Consider the following 26,086-nt stretch of genomic DNA (forward strand, 5'->3'; position numbering starts at 1 on the left):
TTGTTTGTTTATCACCCATTTTGAACCAGAAAGAGGAACCCGATGTTGTGCTAAATAACAGCAGCACATTTAAGCTTGATCAGCTGTCGTTAGAATTTATTTAATATTACTTTCTAGTATCAGCTGATGTTTGCTGGAGCCACAGCTGTAAAAGCCGCTGGTCATGATGTCGGTTTGGATATGTGGTGAGAGGGAAACATGAAGATGAAACCAGGAGATGTCCTTACTGAATCATCAGAGCTGAACAGGTGATGGAGAAACAGGTTTACCTTTGAGGTGACATGAATGAGTTGAAGGGAAGTTATGAACTGTTTCTGAGAGACAAATAACACCAGGATCCTTTTCTAAGTAGCTGACAGCTGGTAACTGTGCAGGGGCGGGTCTAGCAAAGTTTTGTCAGGGGGGCAGGTAGAGCATTAACAGGAAAAGGGGGGCACAAACAAAATACCCTTCTTTCTTATTCTCATTTAAAATGTCTAGCTTTTAGCGAATAATTATCCGAATCTTACAACCAATGTTTTCATCTGATGTAAAATGTAGAGAAATCCATTATTGTACATAGTAATTTATATTCCAGGGTCCCATCATAATTTCCTCAGAAGTAAGTACTGTATATGATGCCAGTATTTCCCACATTTTCTAGATTCTGTACCAGTACTGTGTAGGGATGGGTATCGTTTAGGTTTTATCCGATACCAGTACCAAACCGGTACTTTTGAAATGGTGCCGGTGCTTAAACAGTGCTCGAACCGGTGCTTAAACAAAAGAGCACTTAGCACTTTTAACAAAATGTTATACGTCGCCAGGTGTTTCATCAGATTCGAGGTGTTACCTCCTTTGCACAGTATCACCTTAAAGCACTTGTTGCTGCTGAGTTTGCATCTTTTGCTGTGAAGTACAGCCAGACTTTGACCGCTTCGCTTTGGGCATTTTTAATCTGTAGCTCTGCTCTAAAAGAACGTACGTACCTGGGCACGCCTACTATCCTCGGAAACGTAAAATGATTGGCTAGAATCCAAAGTGTATCACAGCTCAGGAAAAAAAAGCACCGAAATAAAGCACCGAAATGTGTGCCGCTTTTCGGTCTGGTTACTACCGTTTATGTCAGAACAGGAGCCATAATGGCACCGGATACCGGTACCCATCCCTAGTACTGTGTGTAAAATACCATCAAAAAGTCAATTAAGTTTTATTTTGATTTTTTTCTTTCTATTTATTTCTCACCTGTCTTTCTGTCTCCTTTCACTTTTTAACGGTTGCCATGTTAGAAAAAATATTTTGCCTGCCATGCGGTTTATTGATGTGGTAAATAAATAGTTAATGAAAATATCACTAAATCTGTCATTTATTATTTTTAATATTCAGTAACGATCATGTCTCACCTGTAGTCTTCTCTGTCTTAATGTCAGGTTTCCACTATGTGTTGTAGATAGTTCAGGAGGTTAACTCGACCAAGCAGTCTTCGGGTTTCAGCTAAGTACTGTTTCGAATACCAGAATAGGGAGAATGGTGTAGGTTTAAGTTTATTAGACTGATACATATATACCAACAAGACAGTGTACATCACTGTCACAACAGTGTTTGTTTTCATTCAAAGGCCTCTTTGGTTCTTCCTATAATGCCTGGTGGGCCAGTCTCTAGTCAAAATGCCTGGGCCGATTTTTTTGTCCCAGTCCAGTACTGTATGGCTCTATATACATGCTTAATGTTGGAGTACGCATGATCTAGGGTGTTCTCTCCCTGTTGGGACATTTGACATGCTGATAGAATTTTGGGAGTACAGTTTTCTTGTCGACCTTATTAAAATCACCTGCAACAATGTGAACACTATCAGGCACCATCAGGGCCTGCTGTTGTTTGTTAGTGGTGTTCAGCAGGATGGGCAAGCGCCATGTTTACACTGGCGTCGGGTGGAATGTACAAAGCCGTGATGATCGCTACTGTCAGTTCTCTTGTTAGAAAAAAAGTCTGGCATCTTTTAGATATGTACACGAGGTTTGGGGATCAGTTTATGTCTATAATTGTCCCATTGTTGCACCAGCTTTCATACAAATAAATACAGACGCACTCTGGTCTGCTCTTACCGGAGTCCTTTGTCCTGCCCCAGCAGACCAAAGTGCGTCCTGCTAGCTGCACGCTAGCATCGGGTATTCCGGATTAAGCCAGGGTTCGATGATGAACAAGGCAGAGCAGTCATGGACATAGCAATTTCCCACTAGTTGCAATTTCAGGTCATTCATTTTATGCACAAGGGATCTGGCATTGAATAGATATAGGCTCGGAAGAGGTGGCTTGTGTGGTTGATTCCTAAGCATGACACCGGACCTGCAGCCCTGCTTTTGTTTCCTCTCCCTCCTCCGTCTCCTCTCCCTTCTCTGTCTATGCTTATGCTAAGGCATGCATTGCAGTATTCAAAATTATTGCATTAATAAAATTGTTTTGTTGTTGTTGTTTGTTTGATGTTTAAAGGGAGATGCGACTGTAAATTCATTATGTCATGTAATGAATATGAAGCTATTTTGCTTTTCTTAAGTGTTGCAAAAATGAAATGACTGAGCCTCACACAGGAATATCGTTGCGACGTGTTTACTAAACCTTCTGTTTAGTCACATGTACCCAGTGTTGGGTACATGTTGGGTAAGTTATTTGAAAAAAGTAATCAGTAACTAATTACTGATTACTTTCCACAAAAAAGTAATCCCGTTACTTTACTGATTACTTATTTTCAAAAGTAATTAGTTACTTAGTTACTTTTTAAAAACATGATTTACAACCTGAATAGGTAATAAAGCGATAGACCTTTCAGCCCAATTCTACTTTTTCTGCATAATCCATCATATAAAATGTAATCAAATGAAAAAGTCTCTTTTTAAAACTTGTTTTATTAGTTTTAATCTTTTAACTTTTAACTTAAAGACGTTTTCTTCCCACGCAGTGTACAGTGGACGCTAATGTTTTTGTCACTTATTATGGAATCAAACTCAAAGTAAGGTCAGTACTTCCACGCTTTTAAATGCTGCACGGTCATATGATCTCTCGCATTGAAAGTATTAAAGTAGTTTGTGCAAAACTGTGAAGTGAGGACTTAAAGTGGTTTAAGTGACAATGTGTCGAGTCCAGTAGTTGAAGTGAGTGTGTAATGGTATGTGCAGAATGTCAACAGTTCAAAAGCCTGATCGCTTGTAGGTAGAAACTGTCTGTGTCTGCTAGTGCGGGTCTCTATTCACTGCTTCTGGCTTTAATGGCTTACTGATGCTTACTTGGTCTGAAACAGACCAAGAACACAAGAAACAAAAAACAAATAACCTGGAATCCCAAACGGAAACAAAAAAGGTACAGAACCCTGACTCCAGAAGTCCAAAGAACACAGTTTACGATGTGGACATTCAGGGGGTTGACCCGGAGGACGATACCACAAAAGTCCATAAACACCAGGTTCCGGCGGCCGACCTGGAGGTCGACGGCTCAACAGTCCATAACAGAGCAGGTCTGGTGGCCGACCGTGTGGACGGCAACGGCGGCAACGTGGAGCACAGTCTTCTGATTGGAGGTGGCAGTGCTGGAGGTAAACAGTCCAAAAACACCCTGATTAAGATTCTGAGGAAAACAGAATTGAGGTTGGGACATTTCACAGTTCATATTACCATGATTTGAATCCATATTGTCATCTTTAAGTTTCAACGTGAGTTCATGATCAGCATTTTCAGTTTTAAGTTCATTGAAAATAGGTGCAGCAGGCAAAATGTGATCACACATCACCTCACACTCAGTCTTTTCATACTTTATTTCATGACCTTCCTCCTCTGAAATATCCTTACTTGCTATGAAAGCATAGGGGCCTTCTTCAAGTAGCTCATTGGTGAGAAGAGCGGACTCAAGAAGCGAGGCGTTAGCCACAGATAACTCAGTTTTTGATGGAACCCCAGGCACATTAAATGGCACAGGAGAAAACACTTCCACCCCACTCCCCACACAATTAACATTAAGGTCTGTGGAAGTCTCTTTCAATCTAAGCGTAGCATCAGAGGTCCCTACAAGATTACTAGGTTTGTCCATGATCATCTTTGGGACAAAATCTCTTGGCTGTGGCTTGGTTAGAAGAGCATTACTCAGCCTAAAGTTAGAACTGGCTAATTCTGAAACAGTGTCTTTATTTTCACAAACAGAAACACACAAAACAGGGGATTCCCCGGTCAGCTTAGAGGCTGGACAGTCAAACACCTGTTCGGGTGGCGGTGACAAGAACACAGGCTGAAACTCTCCAGTGCTGGGATTCACAGTCCATGTGGGTCTTACTCCTTGTTCATAGAAGCCAGACGAACAGACCACACCATTCTCAGTACTAGAGTCAGCCATCTTCACACTATGAGTCTCTTTTAACTTTGACTCTTGAATCTGTAATTCTGAATCTAGTTCAACTTCTAATGTTTCAATGGAGGCTGGTGATGAAAGACTGCATTCACTCACCTCCGGTCGTTGTGCAGTGCGACAGCGACGCGAACGCCGTTTCTTTTTGATGGTAGTTTCGGATGACCCAGACATCGGTGCCTCATGGGCGCCAGGCGGTGTTGCAGAGGCTGGGGAGCTGGGTGCTGACGGAGCGGTAGGTTCCCGGCAGCTCAGGGGACCCCCGAGAGCCAGGCGAGTTCCCAGGAAAATCTCTTCATAGTTAGGAGTGAGCCACGGCTTCTACCAGAGCTCCTCCTCTAGTTGAGCGCATGCAACGAGCTGCCGCTCTTCGAGGTCGAAATCCATGACCTCCACAGCATCCTCAACATCCTGTGACGGCAAAGTAGAAACCGGCGAGCTGAGGGGCGGAGCGGGCGCAGAAGGGTGTGGCGCTGTGGCAAACTTCAGCGTGCCAACTCGCACGCTTACAGCTGGCGGTGGCGAGGCTGCGCAGCCACGGGGCTGTGGTGATGCAGCCCGCGCACCAGGCCACTGATGCTGCCATGGACGGGGTTGGAGGATGTTGCGGAGGTAGTTCAAGATCAGAGGGGGTAGCGCTTCTTATAACTAGGGAAAAGCCTTGACGCTTACCCGCAACCAGTGAAGTAACTTCCTCCCTCTCTTCCACTGGCAACATAACAACTCCACTGCCTGGATTACTTCTCTGCTATTTGTTGCTGGGTCTGTCATGGTCAGGACGTACTGTCATGGCGGGGTGCGCCGGTGTGTTTGTTGGAGGGGACCCAAAAGCAGACACTGGAGGCAAGGAGCTGGTTTGCAAACTGAAGGCGAGCCTTTATTTCGGCTGAAAACATGAAACTATGAAACACCAAGCACAACTATGATAAACTATGACGAACCTATGACTGACCATGATAACAAAAGGTAAAACTATGACTGTGACAGGAACTATGACTGTAACTAGATGACATGAGGGAAATTGGCAGACATCCTAACAATGAACAGTAAGAGACAAAGGAAGTAAATACATTCATGAGGTTATCGGGGGAAGTGGAGACACATGAGGAAACAGCTGACTGGGGTGAACATAATGATGCACAGGAAATGTAAACTAAAACACAACGACATGAAAACTAGACTTTCAAAATAAACAGGAAAACATGACAAGACAGGCATGACAGCATTAACCAGGCAGACCAGAAACATGACACATAAGACACAATAAACAACAATGGGAACTTTAACACATGGGAACACTGCTGACACACATGAACCTAATGACAGGGCAGGGGAAGGGAAACTAAATACAATGAACAAAGAACATACTGGACTCTTTCAAAGTAAAACAGGAAACATGGAGACGTAGACATGACACACAGGGAACCTGATAAACCATGAACTAAACTGCAAACTAAACATGGCTGAATAACTAGATAACTGAAAAGAAACTGTAATACAGATGAAATAACAAAACAACATGAAACTCAGAAACACTGGGTCACATGACCCAGGACCATGACAGGTTGCCCATAAGTGCTCTGGGATATCATGCAATTCTGGAGGTTCTGGGGTCAACTGGCATGGTTTCACTTGCTGAATATACTTTTATTACTTTTATTTTTATTAGCAGCTAACAGCTCTTACAATACCACTGTCTTGTTGCATGGTATGTGACTGGCTACAGGACTTTTTGACTGGCAGGCCCCCAGTCTGTCAGGATCAGCAACAGGACTTCAGCCAGCATTATTACAAACACTGGCGACTCCTGGCAACTCCACAGAGTTGCGTCCTCAGTCCCATCCTCTACACACTGTACACCCATGACTGTCACCTCCAATAGGGAAGTTCGTGGATGGACAACTCCTTCTTCCCCACTGCAATTAGTTTCTTGAACAGCTGACCTATTTTAACAGTAATAATAATTTTTCGCACATCAGGTCATCTTAAATATTAAACCAGCATATTAAGCTCATAGCTCTTTTGCACACAAATCTATTTAACACTTCAATTTTTGTCTCCATTTATTTATTTATACTACAGGGTGGCCATTTAGAAGTCGGCCATCTTGGATACAACTTTTTTTTTTCAATAGGAAGAGGGCCATGTGACACATCAAGAAAAACAATGGTGTGCTTGGTTTCAACGTAAATTCTTTCGTGAGTTATTTACAAGTTTCTCTTTGTTCACAGCCATTGACATGTCGAAGAGGTTAACACGTGAGGAGCAGATTGAAATTGTGTTGATATCTGGTGAACGCAGTAACCGGGTCATTGCAGCAGATTTCAATGCAAGACACCCTACGAGACCACCCATCTCCCATGCTACAGTTAGCAAACTGCTTGCTAACTTTCGTGAAACTGGTTCAGTGTTGGATTTGCCAAAATGTGGACGCAAGAAAACTGTCACTAATGAAGAAACATCAGTGGCTGTCCCAGCTTCATTCAGCAAGAGCCCACAGTGTAGCACTCGCCGCACGTCACTGGAGAATGACATTAGTTGAACATCCCTTCGGCGGATATTGGCTACTCACAGATGGCACCCTTACAAACTCCAGCTACTGCAGCATCTCAATGAGGATGACCCAGATCGGCGCACAGAATTTGCAGAATGGGCAAAACACAAATTGGAACAGGACCCTCAGTTCACGCAGAAGATTTTGTTCAGTGATGAGGCAAACTTTTATGTGAATGGTGAAGTTAACAAACAAAACACCGCTATTGGTCTGACACTAACCCACATTGGATGGATCCTCCAAGACTGTTGGAACAACAAAAGTGATGGTTTGGTGTGGTATATGGAGTACAACGATAGTTGGTCCATTCTTCATCAATGGAAACCTCAAGGCCACTGGATATTTGAAATTGCTACATGATGATGTGTTTCCCTCTTTATGCACTGAAGCTGGCATGTTCCCTGAGTTCTTCCAGCAAGATGGTGCACCACCACATTATGGGTGCCAGGTCCGAGCATTCCTAGATGAACAGTTTCCTGGAAAGTGGATTGGTCGTCGTGGGCCAGTTGAATGGCCTCCAAGGTCTCCCGATCTGACCCCCTTAGACTTTTATCTTTGGGGTCATCTGAAGGCAATTGTCTATGGTGTGAAGATACGAGATGTGCAGCACCTGAAGCTAGGGATACTGGATGCCTGTGCTGGCATTTCTCCTGCGGTGTTGCTATCAGTGTGTGAAGAATGGGAGAAGAGGGTTGCATTGACAATCCAACACAATGGGCAGCACATTGAACACATTTTATAAGTGGTCAGAAACTTGTAAATAACTCATGAAAGAATAAAGTTACGTTGAAACCAAGCACACCATTGTTTTTCTTGTGACATTACCAATAAGTTTGATGTGTCACATGGCCCTCTTCCTATTGAAAAAACAAAAGTTGTATCCAAGATGGCCGACTTCTAAATGGCCACCATGGTCACCATCCATCTTGAGGAGTTTGCCCCCTCACATATACTAATGTGCCACAAACAGGACTTTAACATCACCAACCATTCCCATTTTATTAGGGTGTATCCATATAAATGGCCCACCCTGTATTTCTATTTTATCTGTTCTAGTTCTGTTTGTACATATTAACCCGACATCTGTGTGTGGGCAACAGAGAAAGCATTTCGTTGCACAGAGACATGCTTTTCTTTATACACATGACAATAAACACTTTGAATTTAATGCTTAATCATCCAGGTTTTATGTGTTCCCACATTAAAAACAGCCTTCATTATTTCTCAACCCCATGTAGTCCCGAGATATTTTGTCCTCTGCATTTAACCCATTCACTCAGTGAAGCAGTGGGCAGCTACTGATCCAGCACCCGGGAAGCAGTGTGTAGAGACGGTACCTTCCTTGCTCAAGGATACATCAGAGTAGCCGTTCGTTGCCTTTGAACCCCTGACCAGTCTACCTACTGTGTTATCTCTGCTCAGGCTATTCCTCCATGTTCTTTTCTCCCTCGTTGTTATCTACTTCCTCCTTCTCACCACTGCTGTCTGCCTCTACCACATCCTGCAGCAGTTCATAGTTGTGACATGTACATTCTCAACTGTCCCATGGGCAGTTTTTCTTCAGCCTTGTGTTATTTTTCAGTCTCTTCCTCTGAACCTTTACTCCTTGTGTGGCAAATCTTGAGTCCTTTCACACACAGTGATATTGCAGATCGACTTGCCAGCTTGTGATTTGGAGGGCATCTCTTTATCCATGATTGTTCATACAAGCTGAAGCTGTGAAATGTTTAGCCAAAAACTGAGCCTGAGTGTAGTTCTAATTATGTTACTGATGTGGGTAGGTGGGTTGATCCAGGTCCAGGTTTACCTGCTACTGACACACTGAGACTTTTAAAAAATAAAATTTTTCATCCTGTTAACACTGTTAACACTCTCCCTCTGATTCTTCTTCTTTTTTTGTCAAAAATAATATTTTACACTGCATTAAATTACTCTCCCCCCCCCCCTTTTTTTTTTTTCAATCATCTTCTTTTTCACCTTCAGGGCAGTTGGTCCTTTCTCCCCTCACACTCTAATCACAGCTTTACTCCGTTTCATACAGTTTAAATTGCAATAATCAATATTTCCTTAAAAGCCAGTCATTTTATTTGGCAAAACACTTCAGCAACTAATCCAATCAGCTAGGCCAGGGGTCAGCAACCTTTAGCGCCATTTGGACCTGGTTTCCACGCAAAAGAAAACACTGGGAGCTGCAAATACTTTTTGACATCTAAAATGAAGATAAAAAAAACAATATATACAGTGTTACCTTTATGCTTTATGTAAACAACTAAGGTGTGTTGCTTAAATCCATGAAGTGCTACAGAGAAAATTACATTTTATTTATGTAATAACACATTTTGAACTCTTAAAGAAATATAACAAAAGGAAAGACACCCAGCTGAACTAAAATGATCCAGCAAACAAAAGCTGTTGTGAGCCGCCACCCTCATATCGCCTTTGGGTTTTTGGAGCCTTGACCCGACTTTTAAAAAAATAATTGGGGAAAAAAAGCACTAAGCTGCTGAAAAATTAAAAATAGATATTTGCAAAATTCTGCCTAAATATGTATTTTACCTGGTTAATGTGTGTGGCGGGGCGTGGTCTGCAGCGCCGCTACAGGGGAGGCGGACGCACCTGAGCGGCACCTGCAATCGCGCCTCGCTGCCTTAACGTCTGTGCTCTCTCTGCTGTTGTGTTGGTGTGTGTCGGGCTGTGCGCTTTAACACCGGCTGTATGCGTACAGCAACCGTGTGTGAAAAGTGGTCAATAGAGAAATGCTGAAAAGCATGTTCATGCAAACATCGTCGGGTCTGCCGTGATATGTTTACAATGGGACTTCTGCTCCTGAACCTCTGCGCACAGCGTCTGCAAATCGGGGCTGTACGAAGTCACTTTCATCTTTACGCAGGACTGTAAGCTGTCATATGTGAGGTGTGAGCGTGTTTGTTTTTAACATAGTTCACGGTGGAGCTGCTGACATAATGTGGATCCGAAGATCTAGAATTGTCTTACCTGGGGTTGAAAGTCTCGATAAATGCACGGCGTTTCGCAGGGTATATCGGCTTCCACAAGTGTGACGCTTATTTTGAGCGATCAAAAAAAAAATAGAATATAATTTTATATTTATATTTCAATATCACAATAATCTTCCAATTTAGAACTACAAGTTAAAAAATAACTAACATAAATAAAATACACTTCAGCTAATTACTTAAAAAAAATGTATTTTCCCAAACCACCACTAAAAGGACTAAAGATAAAGAGCCGCATGCGACTCCGGAGCTAGGCACTGCTTCAGTTTCCACAGCCAGACAGTTTGTTGACACTGTGCAGTGTCTGCTGTCTTCTGCCTTAGCTGAGACACCGTTAATATCTACCAGCAACTTTAAATCTCCACACAATATCACATTCCAGGCTTCAGTTGATCTCACACATGCTTACAGATACAGTTGTTGTCTAAGTAACCTAAGAATTTGCATGGGTCAGCACCCAGGTTGCTGTAAAAACGGGATATTAAACCCTTCTTAAGCTGATGGTTTATTGCTATGTCCTCTAATGAGTTTAGAGTAGGCAATGTTAGGGATTTTTGAGTTTTTGAAATGAAGCTTCTGATTTGAAGAAATTTGAAAAAATGTTTGGTTGGAATACCAAATTTCTGTGTCAAGCCATTAAAACATAGTAGGGTGTCCTTGTCAAATAGGTCTGCAACTTTGCACAGGTCTCTGACGGCCCACATTTTAAAGCCCAAATCTTTCCAACCGGATTTAAAGGCCCTATTGCCCCAGATAGGTGAGAATTGGGATAGTGCAGGTGTTTCATCTTTAAACTTGAGTGCGTCGAACCAGACACGGATGGTATTTTTAACAAAGAGGTTTGATGTATCTTTTATCAGATCTTTATACTTTGCGGAGTACAGTTAAGTGCTGAGCGGTAAGGGGGTAGTGCTTGTCCTTTCTAAAGTTACCCAGGGTAAGGTTGTCGTTGAAAACCAGCATGAGGCCGCAGAAAGCTGGGCAGCCCAGTAGTGCCGTTTGAGGTTTGGAACACACAGACCTCCCCTGTCATACGGGAGATATAGTAGCGAAAGGCGCAGTCTGGCTCGTCTATTATTCCAAATGAATTTAATGAATATTGTTTTTGCCTTTGTGAAGAAGTCATCTGGAGGGCTGAGAGGAATGACTTGGAAGAGATATAGAAATTTTGGAAGAACGTTCATCTTGAGAATATTTCCGCGTCCAATCAGAGAGATTGGCAGCATAGACCATCTATTGATTAAGTCAACAAGAGAGTTGATTGTAGGAGAGTAATTTGCATGTACCAAATCATTAATTTTTGAAGTGATTTTTATACCTAGATTGGTAAGACTGTCTCTGGCAACTTGAAACATTGTTTGAATAGGTGGTTTAATTCTTTCAGAATGTTTAAAGAAGAGGATGGCCGACTTGGATTTATTAATTTTATAACCGGAAATATTGCCAAAGGAGTTAATTGTTTTGATTAGGTGGGGAATTGAGCTCTTTAATTTGGACAGCATTAAGATAATGTCGTCCGCGAATAATCCAATTTTGGACTCAATATTATTTGTTCTAATGCCAGAGATATTTTGATTGCTCCTTATCGCAATAACCAATGGTTCAATTGCTAGGACGAAAAGAAGAGGCGAAAGGGGGCAGCCTTGACGTGTACCTCTACCTAGATAGAATGGTCTAGATATGATGTTGTTAGTTCTAACTGAGGCTATAGGTTTATTATATAATATTTTGACCCAGGTCATGGAGTAACTGCCAAAGCCAAATTGAGGCAGTACCTTATAGAGATAGTTATCTCTATAAGGTACTGCCTCAATTTGGCTAATAATGTTCGACCCTATCGAAAGCTTTTTCTGCGTCCAAGGAGAGCAGAGCCATGTCTGGATGTTCTGAATTTGAGTAAAGTACATTCAGTACTCTGCAAATACCATGCTGCACTTGCCGGCCTTTTACAAAACCATTCTGGTCAGTATCAGCGAGAAGATGAAGGTATCGTTCAAGTCTGTTTGCCAGTACTTTACTTATTATCTTGGCTTCAGAGTTTATTAATGAGATTGGTCTATAAGATTCACATTTTGTAGGCGGTTTCCCAGGCTTAGGGAATACCGTTATGAGTGCATTACGCAAGGAGGGGGGAAGCTCTTCTAAATCATAACTTTCCGTTAGCATGTTGTACAGAGGGCGTACTAATTTGTCTTTAAATATTTTGAAAAGGTCTAGTGGGATTCCATCTGGGCTGGGAGTTTTTCCCATTTTTAATTTATCAATTGCAATCGACAGTTCACTCATTGTTACGATTTGGGGTTGGCAGTGTATTGTTTTAGGCGTTTTGTTTTGGCGTGACTGTTATGTGTTTCCTGTTTTACTTTGAAAGTCTGTGTTATCTTAGTGTGTTCAATTTACTTGTCCCTGTCTCGTCAGTGTAAGCGTTGCCCCAGCTGTGTTTCCCTCTTGTTGTCCATTTCCTGATTGCTCCCTCTAGGTATTTAAACCCTGTGTTTCAGTATGTCATGGTCGTGATCTTCCTCCCCGTTGTAATTAGTTTGGTGTTTTGATGTAAATAAATATCATATTTTGCTTTAATGAAAATAGTTGTCGATACTTTCGTTTGGGATTTTTTTTTTTTTGTGGAAGCCTGTATTAGTCTTTTTTATGGGTTCGCCCTCCTTAAGAGCAGTGAGCTTGGGGGCCTTTTCCCCTTATTTTTATTTTTCCTGTGTTGCACGCCGGTTGCCTAGGCCGGGGTGTAACACATAGATAACTGAGAGTCTAATTCACATCGAGCTTCTTCAGAGAGTGAAGGGGTGCTTATTGAGTCAAAGAAGGATTCTAGTGACTCTTGAGTCGCATCTCCTGTTGAGGTATATAGTTGTGAGTAGTAGAGTTCAAAGAGTTCATTTATTCTGTGAGGATCTGTGGTGTTTTCGTCTGCAGTTCTAATTTCATTTATTGTTTGTTCGTTCAGTAGCGTTTTTATGCGCCATGCCAAAAGTTTTCCTGCCTTCTCCCCCTGGTCATAGTAGGTCTGTCTCAGTCTAAATAGTCCTGCTGAGGCTTTCTCAGTAGTTAATTTATCATATTTTACTCTTAATCTTAAAAGTTTTTGTTGTTTTTCTTTAGAGTCATTTAGGTTTATCTCGAGTTCCACTTCTTTTATTTGACCTTCGAGGTCCAACATCTCAGTATAATTTTTATTTGCTTTGTTTTTGGTGTAGCTTATCATCTGCCCACGCATAAAAACCTTAAAGGCTTCCCATCTTACTGAGGCTGTAGTTTCGGATTTATTAAAGTAAAAATAGTCATCAATATTTTTGCCTACATATTCCAAGAATTTTTATTATGCACCCAGTGTGGTTTTAAACGCTAAACAGGATTACGTCTAAAAGCTATTGTAACTGAAAAGTTAAGCGTGGTTAATGAGTGGTCAGATATAAGCACACTTTTATATGAACAGCTGTTAATTCTGGGGATAAGAGAGTTTGAAATAAGAAAATAATCTATGCGACTGCGGCTATTATGACTGGCTGAATAACAGGAGTATTCTCTCCCTGTTGGATTTTTTAATTTCCATATATCTTTAAGGTTCAATTCAGACATAAAGTGTTGTATGGCTTGTCTAGATTTTGGATGGGAAGAGTCTAAACCTGATGATCTATCAAGCTTAGGCTCTAGGGTACAATTAAAGTCCCCCCCAACAATTATCTCACTGTGGAGGGCTGCAATAGAGAGGAATAGATTGTTATAAAAGCTGGAGTTGTCGATATTGGGGCCATATAAATTAAAATTAAGTCTTGGTTCAGCACGGAGCATTGTAGGATGATGAATCTCCCTGCAGGGTCCAAGATATTTTTTTTAATACACATGGGCACTTATTTATGAATGAGTGTTGCCACTCCTCTAGCATGTGTTGAGAAGTGGCTAGAGAAAACCTGACCTGGCCATTTCCTCCTTATCCGGGCAATTTCACTCGCAAGTAAGTGTGTTTCTTGAATAAAGACTATCTTTGGGTGATATTGTTTAATTCTATCCATTACTCTTTTCAGTTTAATACATTTCCTAAGGCCTCTTACATTCCAGGAAATTAGTTCAATATTTGAATAACTACTCATACAGTTTGTGCCCTTAGTAACCTGAACCTGACTACATCTCGTCTCCCCTGTCGGAACTCACAAATTATTATTTCAAGAGCACTGCACTTTAAAGACAAACTCTTATAAACAAAAAAACAAAACAACCCAGAGACCTCCCATCAGTGTAGATCTCAAAACTTCCCTCCCCAAAGTCATTGCCGCTTGGTTATGCATCAGATCCACGAAAAGGAGCTGATAAAGCGTCCTAGTATTGATTTGAAGCTTCAAACTTAGATCCGACCGTTTTTGGGTTTTTTTTGTTTGTTTGTTTTTGTCCCGTTTGGATCTGTATTAACCGTATTAACTGAAGAAGTGGCCACATAATGTAAATGAATGAAAAGATTTAAACATAACATATCTAAGGCCATCTATATCATACCTGTAAACCAAAGCCACTGTAAGTCCGAGCTGAAATTGTTCATCAGAATTACACATTTTAGATATGATAGTGTTTTGGAGTGGGCGTGAATTTATCCCTCGTTTTGTTGCCGGACTCTTCGCATGAAATCTTCCACCTCCACTGGTGTGTGGAAGAGGAGCCTGTTGCCGTGGTGGAAAATCCTCATTTTTGCTGGAAAGATCAGTCCGAAATTTATGTGCATTTCACGGAGTTGTTGTTTTATTTTTCCCTTCAGACGTGCCGCTCTCATCACCCTCAACTTGTCTTGATAATTCAAGAACTTCATGATGATCACACGGGGTGGGCCATTTGGGGTATTTCAGCCTTGTCTCAAAACGTCAAGTAGCCAGGTACAAACCTGGCTACTTGACATTTTGGGACAGGAAAATATTGTGATTTCTCCTTGTTCAGTATTCTCGGGTAATCCGACGAGTCTCGGATTGGATCTCCGGCTTCTATTTTCGAGGTCGTCCACTTTTAGCAGGAGTTCCTGAAGTTTCTTTTGAAGGGAAGCCTCTTTACTTGTGAGGGAAGAGACGTCGTCTTCAACTTTGCTAATGCGAGTTTCTGCTGAGGTAAGCCTCTCTGAAAACACTCCAATTGCGTCTTTTATTTCTTGGTTTGATGTTATAACTTCTTGCAGTTGAGCAGTGAAGTGTATTTTCAGCGACGGAATTGCGGCCAAAACACTCGTCTCAGTCTGTTGGGCGCTAGCACAAGCTCCTTCCATCTTCTCGGTTTCAAGTTCGTTGCTAGCATCGTCGTCTGATCCATCCTTTCCGGCTGTTTTAGATTTAAACCTATGTTTAGTCGGCATCCTAGCTGTTTAGATCAGAGCAGAAGCTTAGGTCGGAGAGGAAGCCACTAAAAGGTTGACTTTTAACCGCTGTTTAGGCGTACTTAAAGGATGTTAACGTCGGAGCTCAAAGTCTTGCTGTCGTTCAGGTGGACGCCATAACCCCCCTGGGTGTTTTCTTGTTTGTTTATTTGTTTTTTGTGTACAACTTGAACACTAAAGTGGCCCTCAAATGAAATGACAGTGGCAGCAGCGGCCCATAGCTCATTTGAGTTTGAGACCTCTGATGTAGAGGGTGAAGATAACAGTAGTCCCAGTGGTAATCGGAGTTCTCCGTACACTGACTCTTAAGGTAAGCGAGTGGCTCCAGCAGAATCCATGGACAACATCCGGGATCTCTGTACATTTGAGTGCAGTCCTAGGAACAGCTAAGTTACTGCACGGGACCCTCAAGATCCCAGGCCTCTGGTAGGGGACCCATATTGAAGGATAAAGACCACCTGCAGGGGAAAGAAGGGAATTTTGTGTGTATATATATATATATATATATATATTAGGGGTGCAACGATACACAAAATTCACGGTTCGGTTCGGTTCGATACTTTGGTGTCACGGTTCGATATTTTTTCGATACAAAAAAATGTTCATGCATTTTTAATTTGTCATTTATTAAAATTATAAATATATATTTTAACTCAAAAGTACAGTTTTTAAATTTAACCCTAACCCTTGTGCATGTTTTTTATTTTGACAGCGAATGCGCACCTGCGGACCACTTATGTGCAGCCCTGGTTATTTAGCTCATCATATTGCAGCCACAGAAATTCTTTTGTCCATGAAACCATAAAGCTGCACTTTCTTTTTGCCTTATAGTCTCATTTGTCATAACTTCTCCGTTTTGTGGTAAGCTTTTCTTTGGCTGTCACTTCTTCACCCTGACCTGTCTTATTTGGCTCAGCAGAACTAAACTATATATCCTGCTGCTTTTACACACGCACTCACATAAGCTCAGCGATTCTCTGCGCGATCAACCTCTCACATGTTTAAGCTTGCTGCGGGAGATTTCACTTGTCATGTTTGCATAGTAAGCTAACGATTAATAAGACGATGTCAGAGGAATTGGTGCACAAATTATCATCACTCACAGATCAGTGCTGTCGCTCTCTATACACAGTTCGCACGATTGCAAAGTGAAAGCAAAAAAAACAAGCGCAAATTCAAACGCGACTTCAATATGTCACATATTGACAGTGGCTCACCGATGCCAATGACATAATTACCCAGCTACATTTCTGAAAGAATGCAAAAGCATTGACATATATTTTTCCTACAATAGCCCGACGGGCAGGGAAGAGATAGATTTTGGTAGCCCGACTGAAAAAATCTCTAGCCCCGGGACGTCAGGCTAGTGATATTGCAAAGCCCTATATCTGATTGAGGAATCACTCATCTTTGGAAAAGAGAGTTTATTACAGAGAAATGTCTCTTTCCAAAATAAAAGCTATACTATCCGCTTCTTCTGGGCTATATTCTCAGCAGCATAAGGAGAATCATGTGCTAACAGCTGTCTAAATGACTCGGCTAAAGTTAGTAGCATGCTTGCTTGTTTTTGTCTTTGCACTAGGATGATGTCGGCGTAAATGTGCAGTCATATTCGTTGTGTTCCCACTAGTGCTTTCAGGTTAATCTCGTTGAAATGACCTTAACGCCACAACACGGCAAATCTCTGTTAACGAGCTACCGCCGATCGCTCTGTGCATGGGGCTAGACGGCCAACACGTTAACGAGCTAACTGCGCTAACACACTAGTTCACACCAATGTAACTGAGCATTGCGTGGCACATCCAACATACTGTTTTACTTTAGTCCATGACTCGCTTACCTTCAGGGTCATATGTCACATGAAAACCAAAATAATTCCAAACGCCAGATCTGAATGAGGTTCAATTTGCCTGTTGCAAGGAGAGCTTAACTTCTGTCTCGCTAGCTTGCCCTGCGCTCTTTCTTCTGACTATGCTGTCTGTGTTGAGCGCTCAGTGGATCTGCGCTGGACAGTGCAGCCTAGGCGGAGTAGTCGAACACAGATTCACTGAGCGCTCAACACAGACAGCATCGTCAGAAGGAAAATTGATAAAATAAATTACAAATGTTGTATTGTTCGATACATGCGTACCGAACCGAAAGCACTGTATCGAACGGTTCAATATCGATACGAATATCGTTGCACCCCTAATATATATATATATATATATATTAGGGGTGCAACGATACACAAAATTCATGGTTCGGTTCGGTTCGATACTTTGGTGTCACGGTTCGATATTTTTTCGATACAAAAAAAATGTTCATGCCTTTTTAATTTGTCATTTATTAAAATTATAAATATATATTTTAACTCAAAAGTACAGTTTTTAAATTTAACCCTAACCCTTGTGCGTGCTTTTTAGTTTGACAGCGAATGCGCACCTGCGGACCACTTATGTGCAGCCCTGGTTATTTAGCTCGTCATATTGCAGCCACAGAAATTCTTTTGTCCATGAAACCATAAAGCTGCACTTTCTTTTTGCCTTATAGTCTGATTTGTCATAACTTCTCCGTTTTGTGGTAAGCTTTTCTTTGGCTGTCACTTCTTCACCCTGACCTGTCTTATTTGGCTCAGCAGAACTAAAATATATATCTGTCTGTGAAGGTTCTCAGTCATCCAGGTCATCGTAGTCAAATATAAATCCTGCTGCTTTTACACGCGCACTCACATAAGCTCAGCGATTCTCTGCGCGATCAACCTCTCACATGTTTAAGCTGCGGGAGATTTCACTTGTCATGTTTGCATAGTAAGCTAACAATTAATAAGACGATGTCAGAGGAATTGGTGCACAAATTATCATCACTCACAGATCAGTGCTGTCGCTCTCTATACACAGTTCGCACGATTGCAAAGTGAAAGCAAAAAAAACAAGCGCAAATTCAAACGCGATTTCAATATGTCACATATTGACAGTGTCTCACCGATGCCAATGACATAATTACCCAGCTACATTTCCGAAAGAATGCAAAAGCATTGACATATATTTTTCCTACAATAGCCCGACGGGCAGGGAAGAGATAGATTTTGGTAGCCCGACTGAAAAGATCGCTAGCTCCGGGACATCGGGCTAGCGATATTGCGAGCCCTGTATCTGATTGAGGAATCACTCATCTTTGGAAAAGAGAGTTTATTACAGAGAAATGGCTCTTTCCAAAATAAAAGCTATACTATCCGCTTCTTCTGGGCTATATTCTCAGCAGCATAAGGAGAATCATGTGCTAACAGCTGTCTAAATGACTCGGCTAAAGTTAGTAGCATGCTTGCTTGTTTTTTTTCTGCTTCCACTTGTCTTTGCACTAGGATGATGTCGGCGTAAATGTGCAGTCATATTCGTTGTGTTCCCACTAGTGCTTTCAGGTTAATCTCGTTGAAATGACCTTAACGCCACAACACGGCAAATCTCCGTTAACGAGCTACCGCCGATCGCCCCGTGCATGGGGCTAGATGGCCAACATGTTAACGAGCTAACTGCGCTAACACACTAGCTCCCACCCATGTAATTGAGCATTGCGTGGCACATCCAACATACTGTTTTACTTTAGTCCATGACTCGCTTACCTTCAGGGTCATACGTCACATGAAAACCAAAATAATTCCAAACGCCAGATCTGAATGAGAGTGGGGGAGGTCCATCTTGCAAGGAGAGCTTAACTTCTGTCTCGCTAGCTTGCCCTGCGCTCTTCCTTCTGACGATGCTGTCTGTGTTGAGCGCTCAGTGAATCTGCGTTCGACTACTCCGCCTAGGCTGCACTGTCGAGCCTAGGCGGAGTAGTCGAACGCAGATTCACTGAGCGCTCAACACAGACAGCATCGTCAGAAGGAAAGTTGATAAAATAAATTAAAAATTTTGTATTGTTCGATACATATGCGTACCGAACCGAAAGCACTGTATCGAACGGTTCAATATCGATACGAATATCATTGCACCCCTAATAAATATATATATATATATATATATATATATATATATATATATATATATATATATATATATATATATATATATCTCCATCATGGAAGGGCAGGCCCCTGCACAGTATGTACCACCGGCAGATAGAGGAGGTGGCTGATATCCAGAAATCCTACCAGTGGCTGGACAAAGCTGGACTGAAAGACAGCACAGAGGCACTAATCATGGCAGCACAAGAACAAGCTCTGAGCACAAGATCCATAGAGGCTGGGGTCTATCACACCAGGCAAGACCCCAGGTGCAGGCTGTGTAAAGATGCCCCAGAGACAATCCAGCACATAACAGCAGGGTGCAAGATGCTAGCAGGCAAGGCATACATGGAACGCCATAACCAAGTGGCCGGCATAGTGTACAGGAACATCTGTGCCGAGTATAACCTGGAAGTCCTGAGGTCAAAATGGGAGATGCCCCCAAGGGTGGTGGAGAATGACCGAGCTAAGATCCTGTGGGACTTCCAGATACAGACGGACAAAATGGTGGTGGCTAACCAACCGGACATAGTGGTGGTAGACAAACAGAAGAAGACGGCCGTAGTGATCGATGTAGCGGTTCCGAATGACAGCAATATCAGGAAGAAGGAACATGAGAAGCTGGAGAAATACCAAGGGCTCAGAGAAGAGCTCGCGAGGATGTGGAGGGTGAAGGTAACGGTGGTCCCCGTGGTAATCGGAGCACTAGGTGCAGTGACTCCCAAGCTAGGCGAGTGGCTCCAGCAGATCCCGGGAATAACATCGGAGATCTCTGTCCAGAAGAGCGCAGTCCTGGGAACAGCTAAGATACTGCGCAGGACCCTCAAGCTCCCAGGCCTCTGGTAGAGGACCCGAGCTTGAAGGATAAACCGCCCGCAGGGGTGCGCTGGGTGTTTTTTTTATATACACATATACATATATTTATATGTGTACACACTACCATTCAAAAGTTTTAGAACACACCAATTTTTCTAGTTATTCATTGCAATTCAAAAGTCCAATGAAGAGCATGAAATGGTACAAAGGTAATCGATGAACTGCCAGAGTTTGCAAAGAAAGTCAAGGCGTCAGTGAGTACTGAGGGCAACCTCTGACAGGAAGAGGTCTGACAGACCCAAAGCCACAACTGACTCAGAGGACAAGTTTCTGAACATTAACAGTTGTATGATAGGTGGCTCACAGGACAACAGCTTCAAGCACAGCTTAATAGTGGTCATAGTAAGCAAGTCTCAGTTTCAAATGTGAAGAGAAGGTTTCGAGGTGCAGGTGTGACAGAACGAGTTGCAGCAAGGAAGCCATTGCTAGGATTGCATCAGAATAAGGCAAAGAGCCATGCGTAAAAGCTTTGCCAAGAACTACCTCAGGAAAAAAGAACAAGATGGTAAGCTTGAAAACATGGAGTGTCCAGCACAGTCTCCAGACTTAAACCCCATCAAGCTGTTTTGGATGAACTGGACAGCAGAGTGAAAGCAAAGTAACCAAGGGCAACACATTTATGGGAACTTCTGCAAAAGATAGGAAAAGAGGTGTTCAGCTGTTTTATCTGCCAAAGGTGGCTACTTGCATGAGTCAAAAGTTTAGAATACAATAAGTTTAGGTCTATATATTGATTCCATGATTTCTTTTCTAACTCCAATTTCTTATTTGTACTATACTGTCATTTCAGAGTGCAATGAGACATCAAACTGCATTATTTTCAATAAAAAACTGGAAAAATTGGGGTTTTCTAAAACTATTGACCGGTATTCATATATAACATTATACACGACATCATATATAAATGAATTCTGCTCTCTACCAGAAAATCCTGACGGAGAGTGTCCAGCCATCAGTTTGAGCCCTGAAGGTCAAGCACACTTGGATTATGCAGTAGGAATATGACGAGAAACACACCAATCCACCCCTGAATGGCTCAGAAAAAAATAAGTAAGCAATGATGTTGTTGTTTGTTTTGTTTTTTACTGTGGTGCATAAGTGTCTTCCACTCCTTGATGCTCTCCTTGATGGTAATATTGGATGCTGGGTGCTTTGCATTGCTGAGACAGGCTAAAACATTTATCTGTTGTTGTCACACTTCTGAAACAACATCTGCAATGTTGTTTCCAATTTCTGATTCTGTGGCTGTGATGATTTTGAGTAGCAAACATTTTCTCAGCATGACAGAAAGCTTCAAGGTTTTTGTAAGGATGCCTCCCTCTGCTTGAGTGAGCTGTCTGTCAGACAAATTTTTCCCCTACTTGTCTACATTCTTTTTGTGTGTCTGATATCGATCCCTCTATTAGCAGTTTAGCCCTATTACGCCCTTCGTATCATATTTTGATACATGGGTTTCTGAGACCTCTATCTCATCAACATGATCAATACTTGCCATAATTTCAAAATGTTATGGAAAAATTATTTTTTTTGCCTAAAATTAACATTGTTGTTAACAAAAACACAATATAAATTTTTGTTGAATCTGCTCCTCTTTTGATTTTAAAGTATCAAGTAAAATTTGTCTCACATGTTTGTTTATCAGTTGACCTAAGGCATAGCAGCAGATCTGTGCCTTCTGGAAGATATTAGTAGCTTGGAAGCTCTTAACAGATTATCTCATTACAGACTTTTAGAAGTTCTTTGACTTACATTAGATTTTAGAGTTTAATTACAAATTTCATTGCAGTCAATACTTCTTTAGTCTGACAACTAAGAAGGGGTTAGTCAGTACTGCATTGCTGTTTGGTTTTCCAAGCTGTAGAGTCAAGTCTCAATTCGGTTGTCTAAGAAGCTTGGAAAGAAAAGCGTCTGGACTTCTTTAAGTTGCTTGAAGACGTTCACCTCTCATCCGAGAAGCTTCTTCAGTTCTAAGGGCCAAATGGTGGAGAGTCCCAGATTTAAACCCAGTGGGAGTTTTCCCCCAAAGAGGGACAAAGGACCCCCTGATGATTCTCTACCTAATCACATGAGCCAAGGTGTGAAAACGGGTGTGGGTCACAATCAGCCAGGGTTTCGGGTGAGCTCATTGTGAAGCCTGGCCCCACCCTATCATGTGATTTCCTGAGGTCAGATGGCCCAGGGTGTGAGTGGGCGTTAAGGCGTCTGGGAAGGGATCTCAAAACTGGATTATAGATGTCAAACAGTTGGTGTTGTAATCCACCGCCTCTGTTCAAAGATGGTCGCTCACAGTGGACATAAATGGCTTCTTTCCCTCCTCTTTCAAACCATCTGTCCTCTCTGTCCAAAATGTGAACATTGGCATCCTCGAAAGAGTGTCCTTTATCCTTAAGATGCAGATGGACTGCTGAGTCTTGTCCCATGGAGCGACATCATATATAAATGATCTCAATTCAGTTGTTTCTTCATGGGTGCATCCAATAGTAATAGTCAGTAACAGTATGTGGGCTGTGTTAGTTCTGCTATATTAGAGCATTCCACTGATGGAGGAGAAGGAATTGGTGGGTTTCTTCTCTGTTAGATGGAAAGAGTGGGTTCTTGGCAGCTTACCACCTCCTAGGCCAATTAAGGAGGAGAAGGAATTGGTGGGTTTCTTCTCTGATAGATGGAAAGAGTGGGTTCTTGGCAGCTTGCCACCTCCTAGGCCAATTAAGTAATCCAGCTTCCAACTCCAGGGAGTTTTTAAAACTTCCACCCATCCAACCATCTTCTTCCACTTATCCGGGGCCAGGTCGTGGAGGCAGCAGCCCAAGTAGAGAAGCCCAGACCTCCCTCTCCCCAGTCACCTCCTCCAGCTTGTCCGGGGGAACACCAAGGCATTCCCATGCCAGCCGAGAGATATAATCTCTCCAGCATGTCCTGGGTCTGGCCCTTAGGGCTCCTCCCGATGGGACATGCCTGGAACAGCTCACCCAGGAGGGGCCCAGGAGGCATCCTTGTCAGATGCCCAAACCACCTCAACTGGCTCCTTTCGATGTGAAGGAACAGTGGCTCTACTCTGAGCCCCTCCCAGATAGCTGGGCTTCTAACCCTATCTCTAAGGGAGAGGCCAGCCACCCTTTGGAGGAAGCCCATTTCTGCCTCTCGTTCTTTCGGTCACTACCCAAAGCTCGTGACCACAGGTGAGAGTAGGGGCGTAGATCGACTGGTAAATTGAGAGCTTCGCTTGCACACTCAGCTCTCTCGTCACAACAACAGACTGGTACAGTGTCCGCATCACTGCAGCCCCAGCACCAATCCATCTGTCGATCTCCCGCTCCCTCTCCTGTCACTCATGAACAAGACCCTGAGATACTTAAACTCTTCCACTTGGGGCAAGAACTCGTCTCTTAGCCCGAGTGGGCACTCCACTGTTTTTTGGCTTAGGACCATGGCCTCAGATTTGGATGTGCTGATTCTCATTACCACCTTGGCTGCGAACCATTCCAAAGTGAGATGGAGGTCATTCGACTCGACGAAGCCAGCAGAACCACATCATCCGCGAAGAACAGATGAGATTCTGACACCACCCAAGTGAAAGCCTGCCGCCACTTGGGTGTGCCTAGAAATTCTGTCCATAAAAATTCTGAACAGAATTGGTGACAAAGGCCAGGGCTGGCGGAGCCCATCACCCACCAGGAATGAGTCCGACTTATTGCTGGCTATGCGGACCAAGCTCTTGGAACGGTTGTATAAGGACCGAATGACCTGACTCCCAGAAATCATCCCCTTATCCCCAGACTCTGCTTCCTCCACGTAAGATGTGCCAATGGGATTAAGGAACTCCTTAAGGTATTCCTTCCACCGCCCGACAATTTTCTCAGTTGAAGTCGGCAGCGCTCCACTGGCACTATGCACAGTACAAGTAGAGCACTGCTTTCCCCTCCTGAGTTGCCTCCTGAGTTGCCAGAATCTGTTCAAGTCAGTCCAAAAGTCTTTTTCCATGGCCTCTCTGAACTCCTTCTACACCTGAGTTTTTTCTTCAGCCACTGCCCGCACTGCATTCTACTTTGCCTGTCGGTACCTATCAGCTGCCTCTCAGGTCTCTCCAGCATCCTCCCCTGCCACCTGATCCAACTCACCACCAGGTGATGATCACTTGACAGCTCAGCCCCTCTCTTTACCCAAGTGGCCAGAACATATGGCTACAGGTCTGGTGATACAATTAAAAAAATCGACCATCAACCTGCAGCCCAGAGCGTCCTGGTGCCACACGTCCAGTGTTGGGAAGGTTACTTTTAAAATGTATTCCGTTACAGAATACAGAATACATGCCCCAAAATGTATTCTGTAACGTATTCCGTTACGTTACTCAATGAGAGTAACGTATTCTGAATACTTTGGATTACTTAATATATTATCGTGCTTTTTACAACAACGTGAATGTACTATTGCTGTGTGATTTATTACTATTACTGAAGGTCCGCGACTCCGAACTGTAGTAAAGGGACCTCTGACTAATACGGCGGGGTCCCTGTCGGCTCGTAGCCGAAAAATAGCTTTACTTTGTTGTGTGGGTCAATTTTTCTTGCGAGAGACAGAGAGAGGTGTTGAAAGACTGCTCCAACGGAACTTATTGTTTTCGGAGGAAAACACGAACACGGTGTACAGTCGAGTCTTAATAGCTTACTTACAACTGGGCTCGTCAGGCACTCTTCTTGGCTGCAGTGGTTATTATTATATTTACATGTTTCCAGCTCCCGTTTTTCCTCGACGACAACTCGTACCTTTCCACTCCCCTTTTTCTCCCTCCTCGCGCTCACAGACACATAACGTGTATGGCAGTGCATTCTCCCTGCAACACGGACTATACTGCCCATGATGCTACATTCTTTAGAGCTATGCTTGTAGCATTCTGCCTGTTAGCTTAGCACAACAACAACAACGAAAAGGCGCTCTCTCACCCAGGAAACACACAGTCGCAGAAAGAGAGAGAGAGCGTCGCCCTGTAACCATGGCAACCGTAATGCTGCCGCCTGGAACGAAAGAACGTAGCTGTCAAACAAAACCCAAACAGTCCTGACCCGCGACAATATGAAACAGGAAAGTACCGCAGTGTAATCCATTTATTTCAACAAAGTAACTGTATTCTGAATACCACCTTTTTAAACGGTAACTGTAACGGAATACAGTTACTCATATTTTGTATTCTAAATACGTAACGGCGGTACATGTATTCCGTTACTCCCCAACACTGCACACGTCCACTTATGGACACTCTTATGTTTGAACATGGTGTTTGCTATGTCCAAAAACAATACACCGCTCAATCATTCCCCTCCAGGTCTCGCTGTCGTTGCCCACGTGAGGTTTGAAGTCTCCCAGTAGGGAGAAAACCTTCTCATCCACTGGGAGAAACCCCAATATACAGGCAGCAAGCCAAAGGGATACCCAGATACCCACCCCAACCCACCGCCTCTCACCAGGGGCAACTCCAGACTGAGAGTCCAGTCCCTCTCCAGAAGACTGGTTCCAGAGCCCAAGCCATGCATTGACGTAAGCCCGACTATATCTAGCCGGTACCGCTCACGCACTAACTCAGGCTCCTGGAACCCTGCTCCTGGCTGCCGTCCTGCTCACAATGCATACTTTTAGAGATACAAAATGCTTGGTTTTCTTTCTCCTTCTTTTGCGAACTTAATTCTCAGTTCTCGTGTTGCATGCGTTGCATTTTCTACCTGCTCTGGCTGACCATGAGTGCTAGGAAGGAGCAGATGAAGTCTCCTCCCTCATTCCAATAAAACCGTTTAAACCAAGAAATTGTCAACTTAGACAATATACAAATTAATAAATTATCTTGTAATCCAAAGGTGTTATTCTTCTTATTATATAATAATATTATATAACATTATAATATAATAACAATATTAAGGAAAACAAAATCGAATAAA

General features: G+C 42.8%; 1 protein-coding gene across 3 annotated transcripts in view; it reads left to right on the forward strand.

Annotated features, from left to right (window-relative positions):
• The window catches only part of kcnh1b (potassium voltage-gated channel, subfamily H (eag-related), member 1b), a 102,961-nt gene that overhangs the window by 60,720 nt on the left and 16,155 nt on the right, over positions 1–26,086 (forward strand). Inside the window, exon 10 of one of the 3 annotated variants that reach the window (XM_026172010.1) lies at positions 21,085–21,209. The exons of the other annotated variants lie outside the window; for them this stretch is intronic. Within the exon in view, the coding sequence (XP_026027795.1) occupies positions 21,085–21,164 (80 nt within the window). The 3' untranslated portion in view covers positions 21,165–21,209. The remainder of the gene's footprint in view (positions 1–21,084; positions 21,210–26,086) is intronic. 3 annotated transcript variants of the gene reach the window in all.

This window comes from Astatotilapia calliptera, chromosome 6 (genome assembly GCF_900246225.1).
Source record: "Astatotilapia calliptera chromosome 6, fAstCal1.2, whole genome shotgun sequence".
NCBI lineage: Eukaryota > Metazoa > Chordata > Actinopteri > Cichliformes > Cichlidae > Astatotilapia > Astatotilapia calliptera.